This window comes from Lepidochelys kempii, chromosome 8 (genome assembly GCF_965140265.1).
Source record: "Lepidochelys kempii isolate rLepKem1 chromosome 8, rLepKem1.hap2, whole genome shotgun sequence".
NCBI lineage: Eukaryota > Metazoa > Chordata > Testudines > Cheloniidae > Lepidochelys > Lepidochelys kempii.
In genome coordinates, this window is record NC_133263.1 from 97,956,063 (window position 1) to 97,974,482 (window position 18,420).

Here is an 18,420-nt window from a genome sequence, read left to right on the forward strand (position 1 = left end):
AACCCAGCCTACCCCTTAATGCCATGGCTCATGAAGCCGTACACAGGCAGCCTGGACAGCAGTCAGGAGCTGTTCAACTACAGGCTGAGCAAGTGCAGAATGGTGGTAGAATGTGCATTTGGACGTTTAAAGGCGCGCTGGCGCAGTTTACTGACTCGCTTAGACCTCAGGGAAACCAATATTCCCACTGTTATTACTGCTTGCTGTGTGCTCCACAATATCTGTGAGAGTAAGAGGGAGACGTTTATGGCAGGGTGGGAGGTTGAGGCAAATCGCCTGGCTGCTGGTTACGCGCAGCCAGACACCAGGGCGGTTAGAAGAGCACAGGAGGGCGTGGTATGCATCAGAGAAGCTTTGAAAACCAGTTTCATGACTGGCCAGGCTACGGTGTGAAAGTTCTGTTTGTTTCTCCTTGATGAAACCCCCCCGCCCCTTGGTTCACTCTACTTCCCTGTAAGCTAACCACCCTCCCCTCCTCCCTTCGATCACTGCTTGCAGAGGCAATAAAGTCATTGTTGCTTCACATTCATGCATTCTTTATTCATTCATCACACAAATAGGGGGATGACTACCAAGCTAGCCCAGGAGGGGTGGTGGAGGAGGGAAGGAAAATGCCACACAGCACTTTAAAAGTTTACAACTTTAAAATTTATTGAATGCCAGCCTTCTTTTTTTTGGGCAATCCTCTGTGGCGGAGTGGCTGGTTGGCCGGTGGCCCCCGCACCGTGTTCTTGGGCGTCTGGGTGTGGAGGCTATGGAACTTGGGGAGGAGGGCGGTTGGTTACACAGGGGCAGTAGTGGCAGTCTGTGCTCCAGCTGCCTTTGCTGCAGCTCAACCATACACTGGAGCATTCTGGTTTGGTCCTGCAGCAGCCTCAGCATTGAATCCTGCCTCCTCTCATCACGCTGCCGCCACATTTGAGCTTCAGCCCTGTCTTCAGCCCACCACTTACTCTCTTCAGCCCGCCACCTCTCCTCCCGGTCATTTTGTGCTTTCCTGCACTCTGACATTATTTGCCTCCACGCATTCGTCTGTGCTCTGTCAGTGTGGGAGGACAGCATGAGCTCGGAGAACATTTCATCTCGAGTGCGTTTTTTTTTCTTTCTAAACTTCACTAGCCTCTGGGAAGGAGAAGATCCTGTGATCATTGAAACACATGCAGCTGGTGGAGGAAAAAAAAAGGGACAGCGGCATTTAAAAAGACACATTTTATAAAACAGTGGCTACACTCTTTCAGGGTAAACCTTGCTGTTAACATTACATACATAGCACATGTGCTTTCGTTACAAGGTCGCATTTTGCCTCCCCCCCACCGCGTGGCTACCCCCTCAACCCTCCCCGTGGCTAACAGCGGGGAACATTTCTGTTTCGCCACAGGCTAACAGCCCAGCAGGAATGGGCTCCTCTGAGTGTCCCCTGAAGAAAAGCACTCTATTTCAACCAGGTGACCATGAATTATATCTCACTCTCCTGAGGATAACACAGAGAGATAAAGAACGGATGTTGTTTGAACGCCAGCAAACATACACTGCAATGCTTTGTTGTACAATGATTCCCGAGTACGTGTTACTGGCCTGGAGTGGTAAAGTGTCCTACCATGAAGGACGCAATAAGGCTGCCCTCCCCAGAAACCTTTTGCAAAGGCTTTGGGAGTACATCCAGGAGAGCCGCGAATGCCAGGGCAAAGTAATCCTTTCACATGCTTGCTTTTAAACCAGATATAGTATTTTAAAAGGTACACTCACCAGAGGTCCCTTCTCCGCCTGCTGGCTCCAGGAGGCAGCCTTGGGTGGGTTCGGGGGGTACTGGCTCCAGGTCCAGGGTGAGAAACAGTTCCTGGCTGTCGGGAAAACCGGTTTCTCCGCTTGTTTGCTGTGAGCTATCTTCTTCGTCCCCAAAACCTGCTTCCGTATTGCCTCCATCTCTATTGAAGGAGTCAAACAACACGGCTGGGGTAGTGGTGGCTGAACCCCCTAAAATGGCATGCAGCTCATCATAGAAGCAGCATGTTTGGGGCTGTGACCCGGAGCGGCCGTTCGTCTCTCTGGTTTTCTGGTAGGCTTGCCTCAGCTCCTTCAGTTTCACACGGCACTGCTTCGGGTCCCTGTTATGGCCTCTGTCCTTCATGCCCTGGGAGATTTTGACAAAGGTTTTGGCATTTCAAAAACTGGAACAGAGTTCTGATAGCATGGATTCCTCTCCCCATACAGCGATCAGATCTCGTACCTCCCGTTCGGTCCATGCTGGAGCTCTTTTGCGATTCTGGGACTCCATTGTGGTCACCTCTGCTGATGAGCTCTGCATGGTCACCTGCAGCTTGCCACGCTGGCCAAACAGGAAATGAGATTCAAAAGTTCGCGGTTCTTTTCCTGTCTACCTGGCCAGTGCATCTGAGTTGAGAGTGCTGTCCAGAGCGGTCACAATGGAGCAATCTGGGATAGCTCCCGGAGGCCAATACTGTCGAATTGTGTCCACAGTACCCCAAATTCGAGCCGGCAAGGCCGATTTAAGCACTAATCCACTTGTCAGGGGTGGAGTAAGGAAATCTATTTTAAGAGCCCTTTAAGTCGAAATAAAGGGCTTCATCGTGTGGACGGGTGCAGGTTTACATCGATTTAATGCTGCTAAATTTGACCTAAAGTCCTAGTGTAAACCAGGGCTCAGTCTGTATTCGCAAAAAGAAAAGGAGTACTTGTGGCACCTTAGAGACTAACCAATTTATTTGAGCATAAGCTTTCATGAGCTACAGCTCACTTCATCGGATGCATACTGTGGAAAATACAGCAGATGTTTTTATACACACAAACCATGAAAAATGGGTGTTTATCACTACAAAAGGTTTTCTCTCCCCCCACCCTGCTCTCCTGCTGGTAATAGCTTATGTGTGTGCAGTATCAAAGTTCAAATGTCATCTTTACTTATGAGCCAGTGTATAGATCTGTGGAAGAGGGATTTTGACATGATCTCAAAGGGGATATGGGGAGGGAGCAGAACACAATTTTAACTGCTAAACCTTGGGTATACTGAACACAGGAGAGTCAGGGAGACTGGGGAAGGGGTGAACCAGTGATTCAACAGCAGGGATATAGAGAGGGGGACAGACTTCAGAAACTTTAATAGAAACAGAAACAAGATTTGCTGAAAGCCTGGATATGATATGAGAAGTGGAAAGGGAGGAAATGAAAGATAACCCCACAGCTTGACAATCAGAGAGGGTGGGAATATTGATAAGGAGACAAGCAGGAAGAGATGCCCAGAAAGAGTAGGAAGAGGTTAGGAACAGACAGGTACATTTGAGTGTCGGAAGAGTCACAAAAAGAAAAGGAGTACTTGTGGCACCTTAGAGACTAACCAATGTATTTGAGCATAAGCTTTCATGAGCTACAGCTCACTGCATCCGATGAAGTGAGCTGTAGCTCACGAAAGCTTATGCTCAAATACATTGGTTAGTCTCTAAGGTGCCACAAGTACTCCTTTTCTTTTTGCGAATACAGACTAACACGGCTGTTACTCTGAGAAGAGTCACAATGAGAGATCACTATGCACAAAATAAAAAACTATTTTCCCTTGTTTATTTCCCTTCCTACTGTCCTAGTAAATTGCTGGAAATGGCCCACCTTGATTACGACCACAAAAGGTGTCTTCCCCCTCCCCACAGTAATAGCTCACCTTTCCTGATCACTCTTGTTACAGTCTGTATGGCAACACCCATTGTTTCATGTTTTGTGTGTATACAAAATCTCCCAACTATATTTTCCACTGTATGCATCCGATGAAGTGAGCTGTAGCTCACGAAAGCTTACGCTCTAATAAATTTGTTAGTCTCTAAGGTGCCACAAGTCCTCCTTTTCTTTTTATGAATAGCTGAGTTTACCTGGGGTAAGTGCAAGAGGAAAACAGGAGGGATAATAAGGATAGACCCACAGAGAACAACAGAACAGGAAGAAGGAAGACAACCTAACAATGGTATCTCTGAATGAAGTGTCAGCAAGGTTGGAGGAAAACCACAAAAGGATCACATGAAAAAGCCCAAGAAAGATCTGGAGAAGTGGGTTCTCAATGGCATGAAAGTTAAACAGAGATACCCTTACTGGCCCTTTTTAGAAAAAGACAAACACTTGCTAACAAAACACTAGTGCTGGTCACACAGTTTCTGATGGAATGTTCTTCCCCTGGAAAACACTGTTCTTTCAATTCAACCTTTTTTTAATGGACAGTCTCAATTTTCTGTTTCTAAGTGACATTTTGTTTCAAGTTTTTAGTTTTACTATAAAAATATCAAAAAGTCAAAATCTGAATGAAACTTTTAAAATGTCCTGAAACAAAAATTTTCCAAATGTTTGTTTTCAGGAAATGTTTAACATTTTTTCTTCCATTCTGAAATGGAATCTAAGGTTTCAAAATTGTGAAACTCCCCACGAAACAAAATATCTGGTTCCTGCACAGCTGTAAAAGCAGCAAATTCCTTTTCTGCTGTCATACTTTTTAGAACTTTAAAGATTTAAACAGGATGAAATATAAGACTTTTCGCTGTGAAGTCTATATATAATAGATGCAAAAGTTAAAAGAAACTTACATTGGTTGTTTCTTTGAGATTTTCTATTTTCTGTGAAAACAAAACAAATATTTTTAATAATGTAGCTAAAACAAGAATTATAGCCCCCAGTTTCACCCTTATTACATATTGGACTAGAACACTACAAGTTTTAAATACCTAAAGAATTAAACAAAATATGTTAACTTCTGTATGTGTAGACATGTACGAAAAAAAGCATATTATTTGTAATGTACTAGAGAAAATCATATTAAGAACTAAACCAGCAACATGATCAGGTGAGAGCCATCCAAGCACTATACATCCACCATTCACAGTAATTCCTCAGTCTTAATGCTCAGCTGACAAGACTTATTCACTGAAATACGTGATACTGAAAATTTTAACCTGAAAGGGCATTGTTATGTAGCCTATAGGTATAGGTACTGGCTCCAGGTAAAGCATAGGTATAAGGTAAAATATATGTATAAGTTACAGCTGTAATGCAAGAAAGCCTGTAAGACTATAGCTTAACGCAGTGATATTCAGACCTCAGTGGTTCAGGACCCAAATTAGCGATCAACATTACTCAAAAGAGCCACAGGAGTGTGATTCATTGTTTCATTTACCCGCCAGTACTATATATTCGTTAGGGCTGTCAATTATTCTCAGTTAACTCAAGAACTTAACAACCTCAGCCTGGACCAGTCCACACAAGAGATCCACTTCCTGGACACACGGTGCTAATAAGCGATGGTCACATAAACACCACCCTATACCGGAAACCTACTGACCGCTATGCCTACCTACATGCCTCCAGCTCTCATCCAGGACACACCATATGATCCACTGTCTACAGCCAAACTCTACGATACAACCGCATTTGCTCCAACCCCTCAGACAGAGACAAACACCTACAAGATCTCTATCAAGCGTTCTTACAACTACAATACCCACCTGCTGAAGTGAAGAAACAGATGGACAGAGCCAAAAGAGTACCCAGAAGTTACCTACTACTGGACAGGCCCAACAAAGAAAATAACAGAACGCCACTAGCCGTCACCTTCAGCCCCCAATTAAAACCTCTCCAATGCATCATCAAGGATCTACAACCCATCCTGAAGGACGACCCATCACTCTCACGGATCTTGGGAGACAGGCCAGTCCTTGCTTCCAGACAGCCCCCAAACCTGAAGCAAATACTCACCAGCAACCACACACCACACAACAGAACCACTAACCCAGGAACATACTCCTTGCAACAAAGCCTGTTGTCAACTCTGTCCACCTATCTATTCAGGGGACACCATCACAGGGCCTAATCACATCAGAGGCTCGTTCACCTGCACATCTACCAACGTGATATATGCCATCACGTGCCAGCAATGCCCCTCTGCCATGTACATTGGTCAAACTGGACAGTCTCTACGTAAAAGAATAAATGGACACAAATCAGACGTCAAGAATTATAACATTCAAAAACCAGTTGGAGAACGCTTCCACCTCTCTGGTCACTCGATTACAGACCTAAAAATGGTAATTCTTCAACAAAAACACTTCAAAAACAGAGTCCAACGAGAGACTGCTGAATTGGAATTAATTTGCAAACTGGATACAATTAACTTAGGCTTGAATAGAGACTGGGAGTGGATGGGTCATTACACAAAGTAAAACTATTTCCCCATGTTTATTCCCTCCCCCTCCCCACCCCATTCCTCACACTTTCTTGTCAACTACTGGAAATGGCCCACCTTGATTATCACTACAAACCCCCCCCCCCTCCTGCTGGTAACAGCTCACCTTACCTGATCACTCTCATTACAGTGTGTATGGTAACACCCATTGTTTCATGTTCTCTATGTATATAAATCTCCCCGATTGTATTTTCCACTGCATGCATCCGATGAAGTGAGCTGTAGCTCATGAAAGCTTATGCTCAAATAAATTCGTTGGTCTCTAAGGTGCCACAAGTACTCCTTTTCTTAAAGCAAATTAACTATATTAAAAAATAGTCACAATTAACTGCAGTTTTAATCACACTGTTAAAGACTAGAATACCAATTTAAATTTATTATAAATATTTTTGGATGTTTTTCTACATTTTCAAATGACACTTTCAAACTGATTTCAATTACAACCTAGAATACAAAATGTACAGTTCTCTCTTTATATTTTTCATTACAAATATTGCACTGTAAAAAAAAGATAACAGTATTTTTCAATTCACCTCATACAAGTACTGTAGTACAATTTCTTTATCATGAAAGTGCAACTTACAAATGTAGATTTTTATTTTACATAACTACACTCAAACAAAACAATGTAAAACTTTAGAGCCTACAAGTCCACTCAATCCTACTTGTTCTGCCAATCATTAAGACAAACAAGTTTGTTTACATTTACGGGAGAGAATACTGCCCTCTTATTTACGTCACCTGAAAGTGAGACCAGGAGTTTGCATGACACTGTTGTAGCCGGCATAGCAAGGTAATTATGTGTCAGACATGCTAAACTTTGGTATGCCCCTTCATGCTTCGACTTTTTCATTTTTTACTGTGCAAATATTTGTAACAAGAAATATGAGCACTGTACACTTTGTATTGTGTTGTAAGTGAAATCAATATTTGAAAATGTTGAAAAACACACAAAAATATTTACATTAAATTTAAATTGGCATTTTATTATTCTTTAACAATGTGATTAAACCTGTGATTAACCACAACTTCTTTTAATCTCGCAATTAATTGCGATTTTAAAAAAATTGTTTGACAGCTATAATATTCATATTTAAACAGTATGATGGGGGATTTTATAATTCTCACAGCAAAATGAGTATTATTTTATCAACTACAATTGGTTAATAACTAAATCACACAGTGTTTTAATACCATGTGCTACAAGGAGCCGCAGGACACACATTAAAGAGTCACTTGCAGCTCGCAAGACTCAGATTTTTCCCTTAGTAGTGTCTGTAGGGTCGGCCTGGGCGCCCCATGGAATTGCGCCTTCATCGCGCCCAATATAGGGCCCTGCCAACCCACCACTCCCTCAGTTCCTTCTTGCCGGCTACTCCGACAGAGGGGCAGGAGTGAGAGTATTGGAATGGACATGAACACCACATCTCGAAAAACAACAGTTATGAGAAGGTGAGTATCCGTTTTTTCTTCGAGTGCCTGTTCATGTCAATTCCAATCAGGTGACTGACAAGCCAAATTCTGGAGGTCTGGGCAGAGCTGTCCACTGATTGGAGCACTGCTCTTCCAAAGGCCGCATCATCTCTGGCTTGCTGGATAATCGCATAGTGCATGGTGGAAGTGTGTATGGAGAACCACTTTGCTGCTCTGCAGATTTCCTGGGTGGGAACCTGTGCCAGGAATGCTATTGAAGAGGCCTAAACCCTGGTGGAGTGCACAATGATCGAAGGAGCGGGCACCTTTGCCAAGTTGTTGCACTCCCAAATGCATGACGTGATCCATGACGAGATACGCTGAGAGTAGACAGGAAGACCTTTCATTCTGCCTGCCACTGCCATAAATAATTGGATGGACCTTCGGAACAGTTTCATTCTCTCGATGTAGAAGGCTAGTGCTCTGCGGAAATCCAATGAGTCACGCCTTTCCTCCCTGGCACTGGAGTGTGGCTTAGGGTAGAATACAGGAAGGAAGATGTCCTGGTTGATGTGAAATTGGGAGACAACCTTTGGGAGAAAAGCCGGGTGAGCCTTGAGCTGAACCTTGTCCTTTTAGAACATGGTGTAGGGAGACTCTGATGTTAGGACCCTGAGCTCAGACACCCTCCTAGCTGAGATTATCACTACCAGAAACACCACCTTGTATGAGAGATAGAGCAGGGAGCACGTCGCAAAGGGCTCAAATGGCAGCCCCAGAAGTCTGGACAGAACCAAATTGAGGTCCCAAGCACTCGAAGAAGAACTAACTGAAGTATATGCCAATAAGATTAAGGTAATTAATATACTAACTTGTAAGGAGAGAGCACCCCAACAATATCAGGGTGAAGAAGTCTAGAAATGGATGGAGGAGGCAAGACATCCTTACAAATACTCACGAGGCCACAGAACCCTATATCAGGGCTAACCATTGCCTAAGCCACTGGGATCTTGGCATGCCAGGGACACGACAACCACTCACAGAGTGCCTGTCTCACCTCCTTTGGGGTCTCCGCAAGGGATGGTGTGAGTATATGGACAATTAAATGTACTGACAGTCTTATATCATCTCGATCTACTTTGATGGATTAGAGCAGGGGGCGGCAACCTTTTAGAAGTGGTGTGCCGAGTCTTCATTTATTCACTTTAATTTAAGGTTTCACGTGCCAATACTACATTTTAACGTTTTTTAGAAGGTCTCTCTCTATAAGTCTATATGTTATATAACTAAACTATTGTTTTATGTAAACAAGATTTTCAAAATGTTTAAGAAGCTTCATTTAAAATTAAAACAAAACGCTGATCTTACACCGTCGGCCCGCTCAGCCCGCTGCTGGCCTGGGGTTCTGTTCACCTAGGCCGACAGCGGGCTGAGCGGGGCCTGCGGCCGGGACCCTGGCTGGCAAGGGGCCAGCAGCCAAAACCCCAGACCGGCAGTAGGCTGAGCAGGGCCGGCAGCCGGGACCCCAGACCAGCAGGGGATTGAGCGGCTCAGCCCGCTGTCAGTCTGGGGTTCCGTCCGCCAGCTTCTGCCAGCCAGGGTCCCAGCTGCTGGCCCCGCTCAAACCGCTGCTGGTCTGGGATCCCAGCCCTGTCCACATAGAGTAGGTACCTACTTTCTCCCTGGTTCTGGCCCATTCTCTTCCTCTCTCTGCACTGAGCTGAGGGTGGGAGTGCACTGAGCACAGGGCTGGGGGTGAAGGAGCAGGCTGGGGGTTGGGGTGTAGGGTCTGGCCAGGAACTAGAATGAGGGAGGGGGCTCAGGGTTGGGGCAGGAGGTTTGGGTGTGGAGTGCTTATCTGGCAGCTCCCATTTGGTGCGAGGGGTGCAGGTAGGAATGTGGGTGTGTGTGTGCAGGAGCTCCCGTTTGGTGCTCAGGGTGGGGGTGGGGATGTGGAGGTGCAAGAGTCAGGGCAGAGGGTGTGGGGGTGTGTGAGAAGGGTGCCGGAGTCAGGGTAGGGGGCTGGGTATGTGGGGGGGGGGGGGTGTGGGAGTCAGGGTAGGGGGCTGGGTATGTGTGGGGGGTGCTGGAGCCAGGGCTGAGGTTGTGGGGGGCTGCAGGGGTCAGGGCACGGGGCTGGGATGTGTGTGTGTGGGGGGGGTGCAGGGGTCAGGGCAGAGGGCTGGGTGTGTGTGAGGAGGGTTCATGGGTCAGGGCAGAGGGCTGGGGGCGTTAGCTGGGGTTGTGGGGGTGCTCCCAGCCCCCTGCCCAGAGCAGCTCACAGCAGGGGGCTGGAGGGAATATGCCAATTCCACCCCCTTCCCCAAGGTCCCCGGAGCAGAGAGCATGCTGTGGCCCCGCTTTTCCCTCTCCCACTCCATGGCAAGGGCAGTCAGCTGATTGGCCGCAGGGAGGGAGGGAGGGAGAGGAGGAGGGGCAGGAACCATGCACACTGGGGAAAGAGGCAGGGAGAGGGGGATGCTTGCCTGCCCTGCAAGGAGAGAGCGGTGGGCGGAGAAGAGCGGGCCGGGCCGGATTTTTAATTGCGCACTGCTGTCCCCAGCAGACAGCAGCGTGTCATTAAAAATTTGATCGCGTGCCGTCTTTGGCATGCGTGCCATAGGTTGCCGACCCCTGGATTAGAGTTTGTACTTTTGCTAATTGTGCTAATAAAAATATTACAAGGACAGAACGCCTTTCCAAACTCTGACTGTCTCGCTCGTGCACACCAGGATTCTTGTAATAACTAATATTTCTGGGTCTGGAAATGGGGCAGAACCTGCTAAACTACCAAGTGTTCACTGGATTCTCTAATCAATGTACTAATACAGAATTGACAGACTAGGCAACAGTTCCTTTCTCTGGTAATACCACCACTAAGATTTTGATATTGATGACCTGGCATGTTCTTACATAACAGAACAACAACATTTGCTCTTATACAGTTGTGACGTTATCTGATTAAAATATGACCATGTAGATCACTGTTGCTACCACTGTTACATAATTGCAACCAATCTTGTAAAAAGGTTGTCAAGTAAGGTGCCTATAGAAAGGATATGATTTGCTGAGAATGATTATGCTATTTGTATGCATGTATCATTTTTGAATTTCAAATTTTGAGTATTGGCTCTAAACTTGTATTTCAAATGTTTGCTCCTGGGGTAATGCCCACAAGGTATTTAGCCTGCACATCGCGAAGGGACTATTCAAATTAAGTGGCTCATCAAGGAACACAACTCATAATGGACCATGGGAGACGCCTATTTACACTTAATGGACTTTCCTGCTACTACTAAGTGAAATCATGCTTGGACATGTGACTTGCCCATGTGACTCCAAACTCCATCTTTTACCTGCAATTTTCCACTACCTGTGCTGAAGGCTTTGTTTGAAACAATGGATTTTCCTCCACATGGCAGAAGCTATAAAAGGGACTGGAAACACCTCCATTTTACCTCTTTCCTGCTCAAATCTCTGGATTATGAATTTATACTAATGGGAGCATTCTAACCAAAGGACTGAGGACCTTCCAATGATTTGGAAGCAACCAGAGACTTGACTTAAGCCAGCAGTTTATTCCATCACTGCTACAAGCCTGAACCAAGAACTTTGCAATTATAGTATGTATTGGATTCCTTTAACTAGTTTTAACTCTCTCACCTTTCTTTCTTTCTTTTTATAAATAAACCTTTAGATTTTAAATACTAAAGGATTGGTGTGAATTTTGGGTAAAATCTCAGTTATATATTGCCCTGGGTACGTGGCTGATCCTTTGGGATCAAAAGAACCTTTCATTTGATTAAATTGGTTGTAAAGAACCACTCATCTTAAAATCTAGAGTTTTTGGTGGTGATACAAGGACTGGAATGCCTAACGAAACTGCAGCTCTAACTTCTTGTTAGCCAGTGTGGTGAAACAGAAGTTTACTCTTGTTGCTGGTTTGGTATATCCTAAGGGAGAATAACCACCAGTTTTGGGGTGTATCTGCCCTATTTCTCAGCAGTTTGTCCTGAACTTGATATTCTCAGTTGTGACCCATGGAGGCACGGTTACAACAGTGCTTTCATCCACAGATCTCAAAACTCTTTATTAAAGAGGTTAATGTATCTCTACCCCCATTTTACAGATGTGGAAACTGAGGCACTGACAAAAATGATTTATGCTAGGTCACACAGCAAGTCAGCACTAGAGCCATGAATAGAATCCAGGTCACCCGACTCCCAGTCCTCTGCCCTAATTGCAGGACCCCAATCTTCCTTATTATGCATTATGCTGACCCCTTGCAAACAGGCAAACTGCAGAAGGGACTGGCTATGTACACTTCTACCAACTTTTTCCCCTTTTACATTATACTCCCACACCTCCCCGGCTGTCCCTCCACACAGAGTACTGGTTAGAATCTCTTATATTTTAAGAATATAAAAAAAGAAGGTACTGTTTATTAAGACACCCCTCTTCTTAGTCCCTAAAAAGAGGCTGTAGTAAGGGCATTAATTCCATTCCTTATGATCATATGAATAAATAACCTTACTTGTCTAAGGCTGTGTCTACACTGCCACTTTCGTCATTCAGGGGTAGGAAAACACCCCCCCCTCAGCAACAAAAGTTATAGCACTGAAAAAGGCTGGTATAGACAGAGTTTTATCGCTGGGAGCCATGCTCCCATGGGGTGGGGTTTTACTTATTTATTTATATTTTATTTTAATTAATTGCCAGGAGAGCTCTCCCCTGGTGATAAAGCGTGTCTACACTACCCATGTCACAGCGCTGCCGTGGCCGCGCTGTAACATGGGCATTGTAGACATATCCTAAGTCTGAAGCTCTAAAGAGAAAGAGATAGACCCTAGGGTAAGAGACAAAACAAGTTCTCAAGACTTGTTTGTTTTTAAGAGGTTATCTATTTTTAACCAGACAACATGATATTGTAGCTTCATTTGTTTTGTGACCCAAAATAATGGTAATTTGTAATCTCTTCAGAGCATTCCTATTTGCCATAAATCCATACCAAAAAGTCAATTAGAAAAAAAACTTTACATCTATAGCATAGCAGTAAAATCCCAATTCCCAACAGAAAGAAAGGCTTTGGGGACAGAACCTACAATAGCTGAAACTAAAATGAAGAGGCAACTGCCATTTCAGGGTTCAGTTACAGAAATAATTGTAAGAACTGGTACATTACTGGTTAACCCGAAGACAGACAAAATTAGTTAAAGATGCCTTCCAAAATAATTATTTTTAGACTCTCCACTAAATTAACAATTAGGATACATTTAAATTAGGGCTGCCAAGTGATTAAAAAAATTGCAATTAATCGCACTAATAATAGAATACCATTTATTTAAATATTTTGGATGTTTTCTACATTTTGAAATATACTGATTTCAATTACACAGAGTACAAAGTGTACAGTGCTCACTTTATATGTATTTTTATTACAAGTATTTGCACTGTAAAAGAACAAAAAATAATATTTTTCAATTCACCTAATAAAAGTATTGTAGTGCAATCTCTTTAACATGAAAATTGAATGTACAAATGTAGAATTACATTAAAACACCCTGCACTCAAAAACAAAAGAATGTAAAACTTCAGACCCTACAAGTTCACTCAGTCCTACTACTTCTTGTTCAGCCAATCACCAACACAAGCAAGTTTGTTTACATTTGCAGGAGACAATGCTGCCTGCTTCTTTTTTTACAGTGTCGCCTGAAAGTGAGAACAGGTGTTCTCATGGCACCGTTGTAGCCAGTGTCAAGATATTTATGTGCCAAATGCACTCAAGATTGATATGTCCCTTCATGCTTCAATCACCATACCAGGTGACATGCGTCCATGCTGATGACCGATTCCACTTGATAACAATCCAAAGCAGTGTAGACTGACACATGTTCATTTTCATTATCTGAGTCAGATGTCACCAGCAGAAGGTTGATTTTCTTTTTTGGTGGTTCGGGTTCTGTAGTTTCTGCACCGGAATGTTGCTCTTTTAAGACTTCTGAAACCATGCTCCACACCTCATCCCTCTCGAATTTTGGAAGGCACTTCAGATTCTTAAACTTTGGGTCCAGTGCTGTAGCTATGTTTAGAATATTGGTCCCTTCTTTGCATTTTGTCAAATCTGCAGTGAAAGTGTTCTTAAAATGAACAACATGTGTGGGACCATCATCTGAGACAGCTATAACTTGAAATATATGGCAGAAGGCGGGTAAAACAGAGCAGGAGACGGGAGATACCAACTGAGCGCCTGCGTCCCGACCAGGCACTGCTATCAAAAATCTCTGATCAATAGCGCCGGGACGCACCAACACCAAGAGTGGAGCACCCACAGGGACAGCACTCGAAGAAGAACAATGACTATCTGACAACTATTTGTAAAAGCATCCTAGCTACTACCTATCATATTATCATAAAGTGATTGCCTGGCAGTACCGGAAAGAGACTTTTTCCATCTGAAAAAACAGGTTGTGCTCAATTGTTTAGGAGGTCATTATTTCATGGCTCTTTGCAATACTAAACAATGCTTCACCCAGTGCTCAAAGCTAATTAGTTTTGGTTCACATTTCCAATCCTGCCCTGCATATAAACACCATATTGAGTTTCAGAAGAAATTACAGGATACTAAAAATGCCTGACTTTGGTCTGCTGGAACACAACAGCTAACTTGAGTTCAAACAGTTCATCTTGAAACAACACTTTCACTCTGCTTTGATTCCAACTGAAAAGAAAACCTGTCTTCTGATTGCCCATTTAAACTTATGAATCGTTCAAGAAAACATGGAAAGAAAAACAAACAAACAGGCTTCTGCTAGAATTTTTAATGAAGACCTAGCGGGAAAGAGTGTAGAATGGATTTCCAGCTGCATAACTTTCCCGCAAACAGTATCTCTGTGGAACCATTGCTTAGCCAAAGTATAGTGAAAAGCTTAATCCTTATCTAAGGAAACAGAAGCATTAAGCTGCTGCCAAAGAATTCCTTACCTGTTTTAGCCCAAAGGGATAGGGAGGTTCAATTTAAAAAAAAAGTGATGCTTTTTGTTTGTTTTAAATGGGGAAGAAGTGGAATCTGTAGTAAAAACATTATTGATACAACATTTAAAAACAAAAATCTCTGAAGAAGGGTAAACTGGCCTCCTCTTTGAAATCATAAGTCTTCCTGTTCCACTGATGTATGCCTTGCTCAGACTAAATATGAAAATGCATCCTCTAGCTATAACACAATCCTTGAAGAAGTCTCCAAGGATTAAAAAAGTGACTCAAGTGCTTCTTACTGTCACAGGGAAGGCTAATGTACTTCCTGAGCTGCATGAGCGCAGCTGGACAGAGGTAAAAAGTGAAGGAATAATTTTCGAGTTAAAAAACAAACAAACAAAAAATCAGTTCTGTTCTTGCAGTTGCTTGTTCAGAGACTAGCCAAGCATGTTTGAACTGAGCAACAAATACATTTTAAAAACTGTACATGCCACCAAGAAGTGGACAGAAAGCTCAACACATAAGATTGCTAATCTGCCAGTATGACCATCAGACATGAAGAGGAACATATACAAAGTCACATCCTTTACATAATATTATGCGAGGAAGCATCAAACTGTACTCAAACAATAATACTGAATAGAAGAAGCTTTACTTTTAAATACAAGGGAAAACTCGGAGAAATAGGTACAAAACACACAAAAATTCCCAAATCCAACTATTTTAACGTTACAGTGACAGTGCAATAATTATAACTGAGCAATAGCTTTAATTTTAATTCCCTATTTCCAGGTATTAAAGTTCACAAGCTAATTTTTTTGTTTTGAAACATTCTTTCCTTCCCACTCTCCCAAGAAAAAAAAAGTCTGATAAAACATTTGTCTTTATTAAAAATAGCAATTTGTGACACTTTGTTCTACTGCCATGCTTCCAAAAATGACACTGGACAGGAGCAAGTATATTCATCAGCTTTTGAAGTGAGCAATAGCCTGTTTCATGTTTTGTATTCCCTGGATGACATATTGCATTCTGGAGCATACAGCCCCAAAGCATGTGAATATGTTATAGACTGCACATTTACACAACCCTCCCTGACCAAAAAATCCTTTTGTTGGGGGTTGGGTAGCAAGAGAAGGGGGAAAAGAAATAAGTAGAAGACCACCAGAAAGGATATACTCAGAGTGATCAAATGTAAAACTGGCTAGTCAGACTTTTCACTAGGTCTCTCTTAGCATATGGAGAGCTCTAAATACGTGCAGTGCAGAGCTCCAAATATGTGCACTGCTTAAAAAAAAACAAACTAAAACCCCAGTGTGCTCCTTACGTGCTTTTCCACTATGCTCGTTCAACCTATTACTTTCAAACATTGATGAATGAACCAAAATTTGGTTATTTTATACCAAAATTTCTTCAAATACATCAATGACAGTTATGCCAGAGGAGATGTGGGAGTTTTAAAATTATGCTATGTTGTCCACACATCTATAAAGGTATAAGAACCATTTCTTAAAAGAATGAAACTTTGTTTTAAAGCTTTAAAGGTGATATCTTAATGTTATAAAAATCTCATCCTATTATATAAAGTTATATTCCCCCAGTTATTCAGAATATGTAACTCCTGTAAAAAGTTCTAAACAGACAGATCAAGAATTTATTTTTATCAACTGTAGATTAAAATCACACTTAAAACATGATTCATAATTATATGAGATTAATGAAAAGGGAAACAAAATAATCAAAAATGTCAAAAAGGCCTAAATATCTATATAAGATAAAGTATACTTGCTTTTCTCTGTTCATCATCTATGCAGTGCTGAAGCTTCTCATCAAATAGCTAAAAAAAAAAAAATTTGTGAAAATACTGCAAGTGCTGTTTTTTGTACATCAAACAGGTTGAAACTACAAAAAAAACCCAGAGTTATTAACCTTCCATAACTGCTGTTCTTCGAGAGGTGGTGCTCATATCCATTCCAATATAGGTGTGCGCATGCCGCCTGCACCACCACCGTAAAGTTTTCCTCACTGGTATCCATCAGGTCAGCTCTGGTGCCTCTGGAGTTGCACCCTCATAGTGCCAGTATACACAGTCCTGTCATCCCGCTGCCCCCTCAGCTTCTTCTTGCCGGCTAACTCCTACAGAGGGGTCTGAGGGTGGGTTTTGAAATGGACATGAGCAACGCATCTTGAGGAACAGCAGTTACAGAAGGTCAGCAACCATTTTTTCTTCAATTGCTTGCTCATGTCCATTCCAACGTAGGTGACTCTCAAGCAGATGTAGGAGGGGGGCTTGGAGTTCAATGACAAGCAGACTGTAGAACCTCTCAGCCAAATCTGGCCCGCTGAGTGACAGCATAATGAGTTGCAAAAGTGTGGACCAAAGACTATGTTGCCACTCTACAGATACCCTGGATGGGAACTGTGACGTTGCACTCCATATGTTTTATGGAAATATGCTTATGACTGTAAATACAATGTAACTGAAATATGCTTTATGCAAAAGGTCTCTTGTAAAGTATCATAACAAAGGTTATAATCCACTGACTATATTCCTCCTATTTGTATGCATGTATTATTCTTGTATCTGAAGCTAGAAATATGAAGTATAACTCTGAGGTCCTATTGTAATTATGCAGAGTGTAGGCCATTAATGGTGGTTTAGAATCTTGATAGCTCCCATTGCCTAGGACAATTGGTTGTAAATGATTTATTTACCTGCAAGCCTTCCTGTGTAAGTGTGGGCCAACCCAGGAAGAATGGAGTCTAGGGGGTCTTACAGTGACATGTGACCATGTCACCGGATAACGAAATCCATCTTAAACCTGGTACTTTTCCATTTAGAAGGCGGGGTAGGGACCTACAGAGACAAAAGATTCCTGCCTTGTGCCAAAACTATAAAAGGGGGTGGAGCAGGACAAAAGGGACTGCAGTCATGAGAAAACTCCTGCTTACCACCTGAGATGTCTGCTGGAACTAACAAGAACCCATACTGGGGAAAGGACTGGGTCCAGACTGGGAAGGAGTCTAGTCTGTGAAAGAAGCTTATTGGAACATCTTTAAGGGCGAGATATTACCTGTAATCAGTTTCTTAATGTATTAGGCTTAGACTTGCGTGTTTTTGCTTTATTTTGCTTGGTGACTTATTTTGTTCTGTCTGTTATTATCTGAAACCACTTAAATCCTACTTTTTATACTTAAATAAAAGTGATTTTATTATTAATAAGCCCAAAGTAATTAATACCTGGGGGAGCAAACAGCTGCGCATCTCTCTCTGTCAGTGTTATAGAGGGCAGACAATTTATGAATTTACCCTGTATAAGCTTTATACAGAACAAAACAGATGTATTTGGGGTTTGGATCCCATTGGGAACTGGGTGTCTGGGTGCGGGAGATAACTGAAAACAGCTCAGCAGGTTGCCCAAGTCTGGTAAGAAGGAACTAATGGGGTGGCAGAGCAGCAGGACCCTATATACTGGCGCTATGGGCACGACTCCATGGGGCACCAGAAGAGACCCAACGGATAGCACTGCAGGAAAACTTTCTGGGGGTGGTGCATACAGCGCACGTACACCTACACTGGAATGGACGTGAGCAAGCACTCAATGGAAAACTCTAGGATTTTGAAAACAAAACAAGTACAACCCAAGCAATATGACCCCCAACAACAATTCATTCATATTTATTTTAAAGTATTTGTGACATGGTGCCATTGTCATTCACATTCCACGGTTCCCTGCAACACTCACGCTCAGTTACTGAGGGCTCGTCTATACTGGCACTTTACAGTGCTGCAACTTTCTCGCTCAGGG

General features: G+C 42.9%; 2 protein-coding genes across 10 annotated transcripts in view; both read right to left on the reverse strand.

Annotated features, from left to right (window-relative positions):
- OSBPL9 (oxysterol binding protein like 9) overlaps positions 1-18,420 on the reverse strand; it is a 142,316-nt gene that overhangs the window by 52,421 nt on the left and 71,475 nt on the right. For all 9 annotated transcript variants that reach the window (XM_073357740.1, XM_073357739.1, XM_073357732.1 and 6 more), the window contains 2 exons: positions 16,401-16,448; positions 4,578-4,607 (listed from right to left, as the gene is read on the reverse strand). In XM_073357740.1, coding sequence (XP_073213841.1) covers positions 4,578-4,607; positions 16,401-16,448 — 78 coding nt within the window. The remainder of the gene's footprint in view (positions 1-4,577; positions 4,608-16,400; positions 16,449-18,420) is intronic.
- LOC140916296 (uncharacterized) lies at positions 311-2,681 on the reverse strand. Its single transcript, XM_073357742.1, has 3 exons — positions 2,228-2,681; positions 1,747-2,131; positions 311-1,163 (listed from the first exon to the last, which is right to left on the reverse strand). The coding sequence occupies exons 1-3, from the start codon at positions 2,303-2,305 to the stop codon at positions 643-645; spliced, it is 984 nt and encodes a 327-aa protein (XP_073213843.1). The 5' UTR covers positions 2,306-2,681; the 3' UTR covers positions 311-642.

What these genes read in the sequence shown, in the direction of transcription:
- LOC140916296 (XM_073357742.1), bottom strand. Translation starts at nt 2,305, where the DNA reads ATGCAGAGCTCATCAGCAGAGGTGACCACAATGGAGTCCCAGAATCGC. An exon ending in CAGCATGGACCGAACGGGAG is followed by an intron (nt 2,132 to 2,227) that starts GTACGAGATCTG and finishes AAAATCTCCCAG; the next exon opens with GGCATGAAGGACAGAGGCCA. An exon ending in AGGCGGAGAAGGGACCTCTG is followed by an intron (nt 1,164 to 1,746) that starts GTGAGTGTACCT and finishes TTCCTCCACCAG; the next exon opens with CTGCATGTGTTTCAATGATC.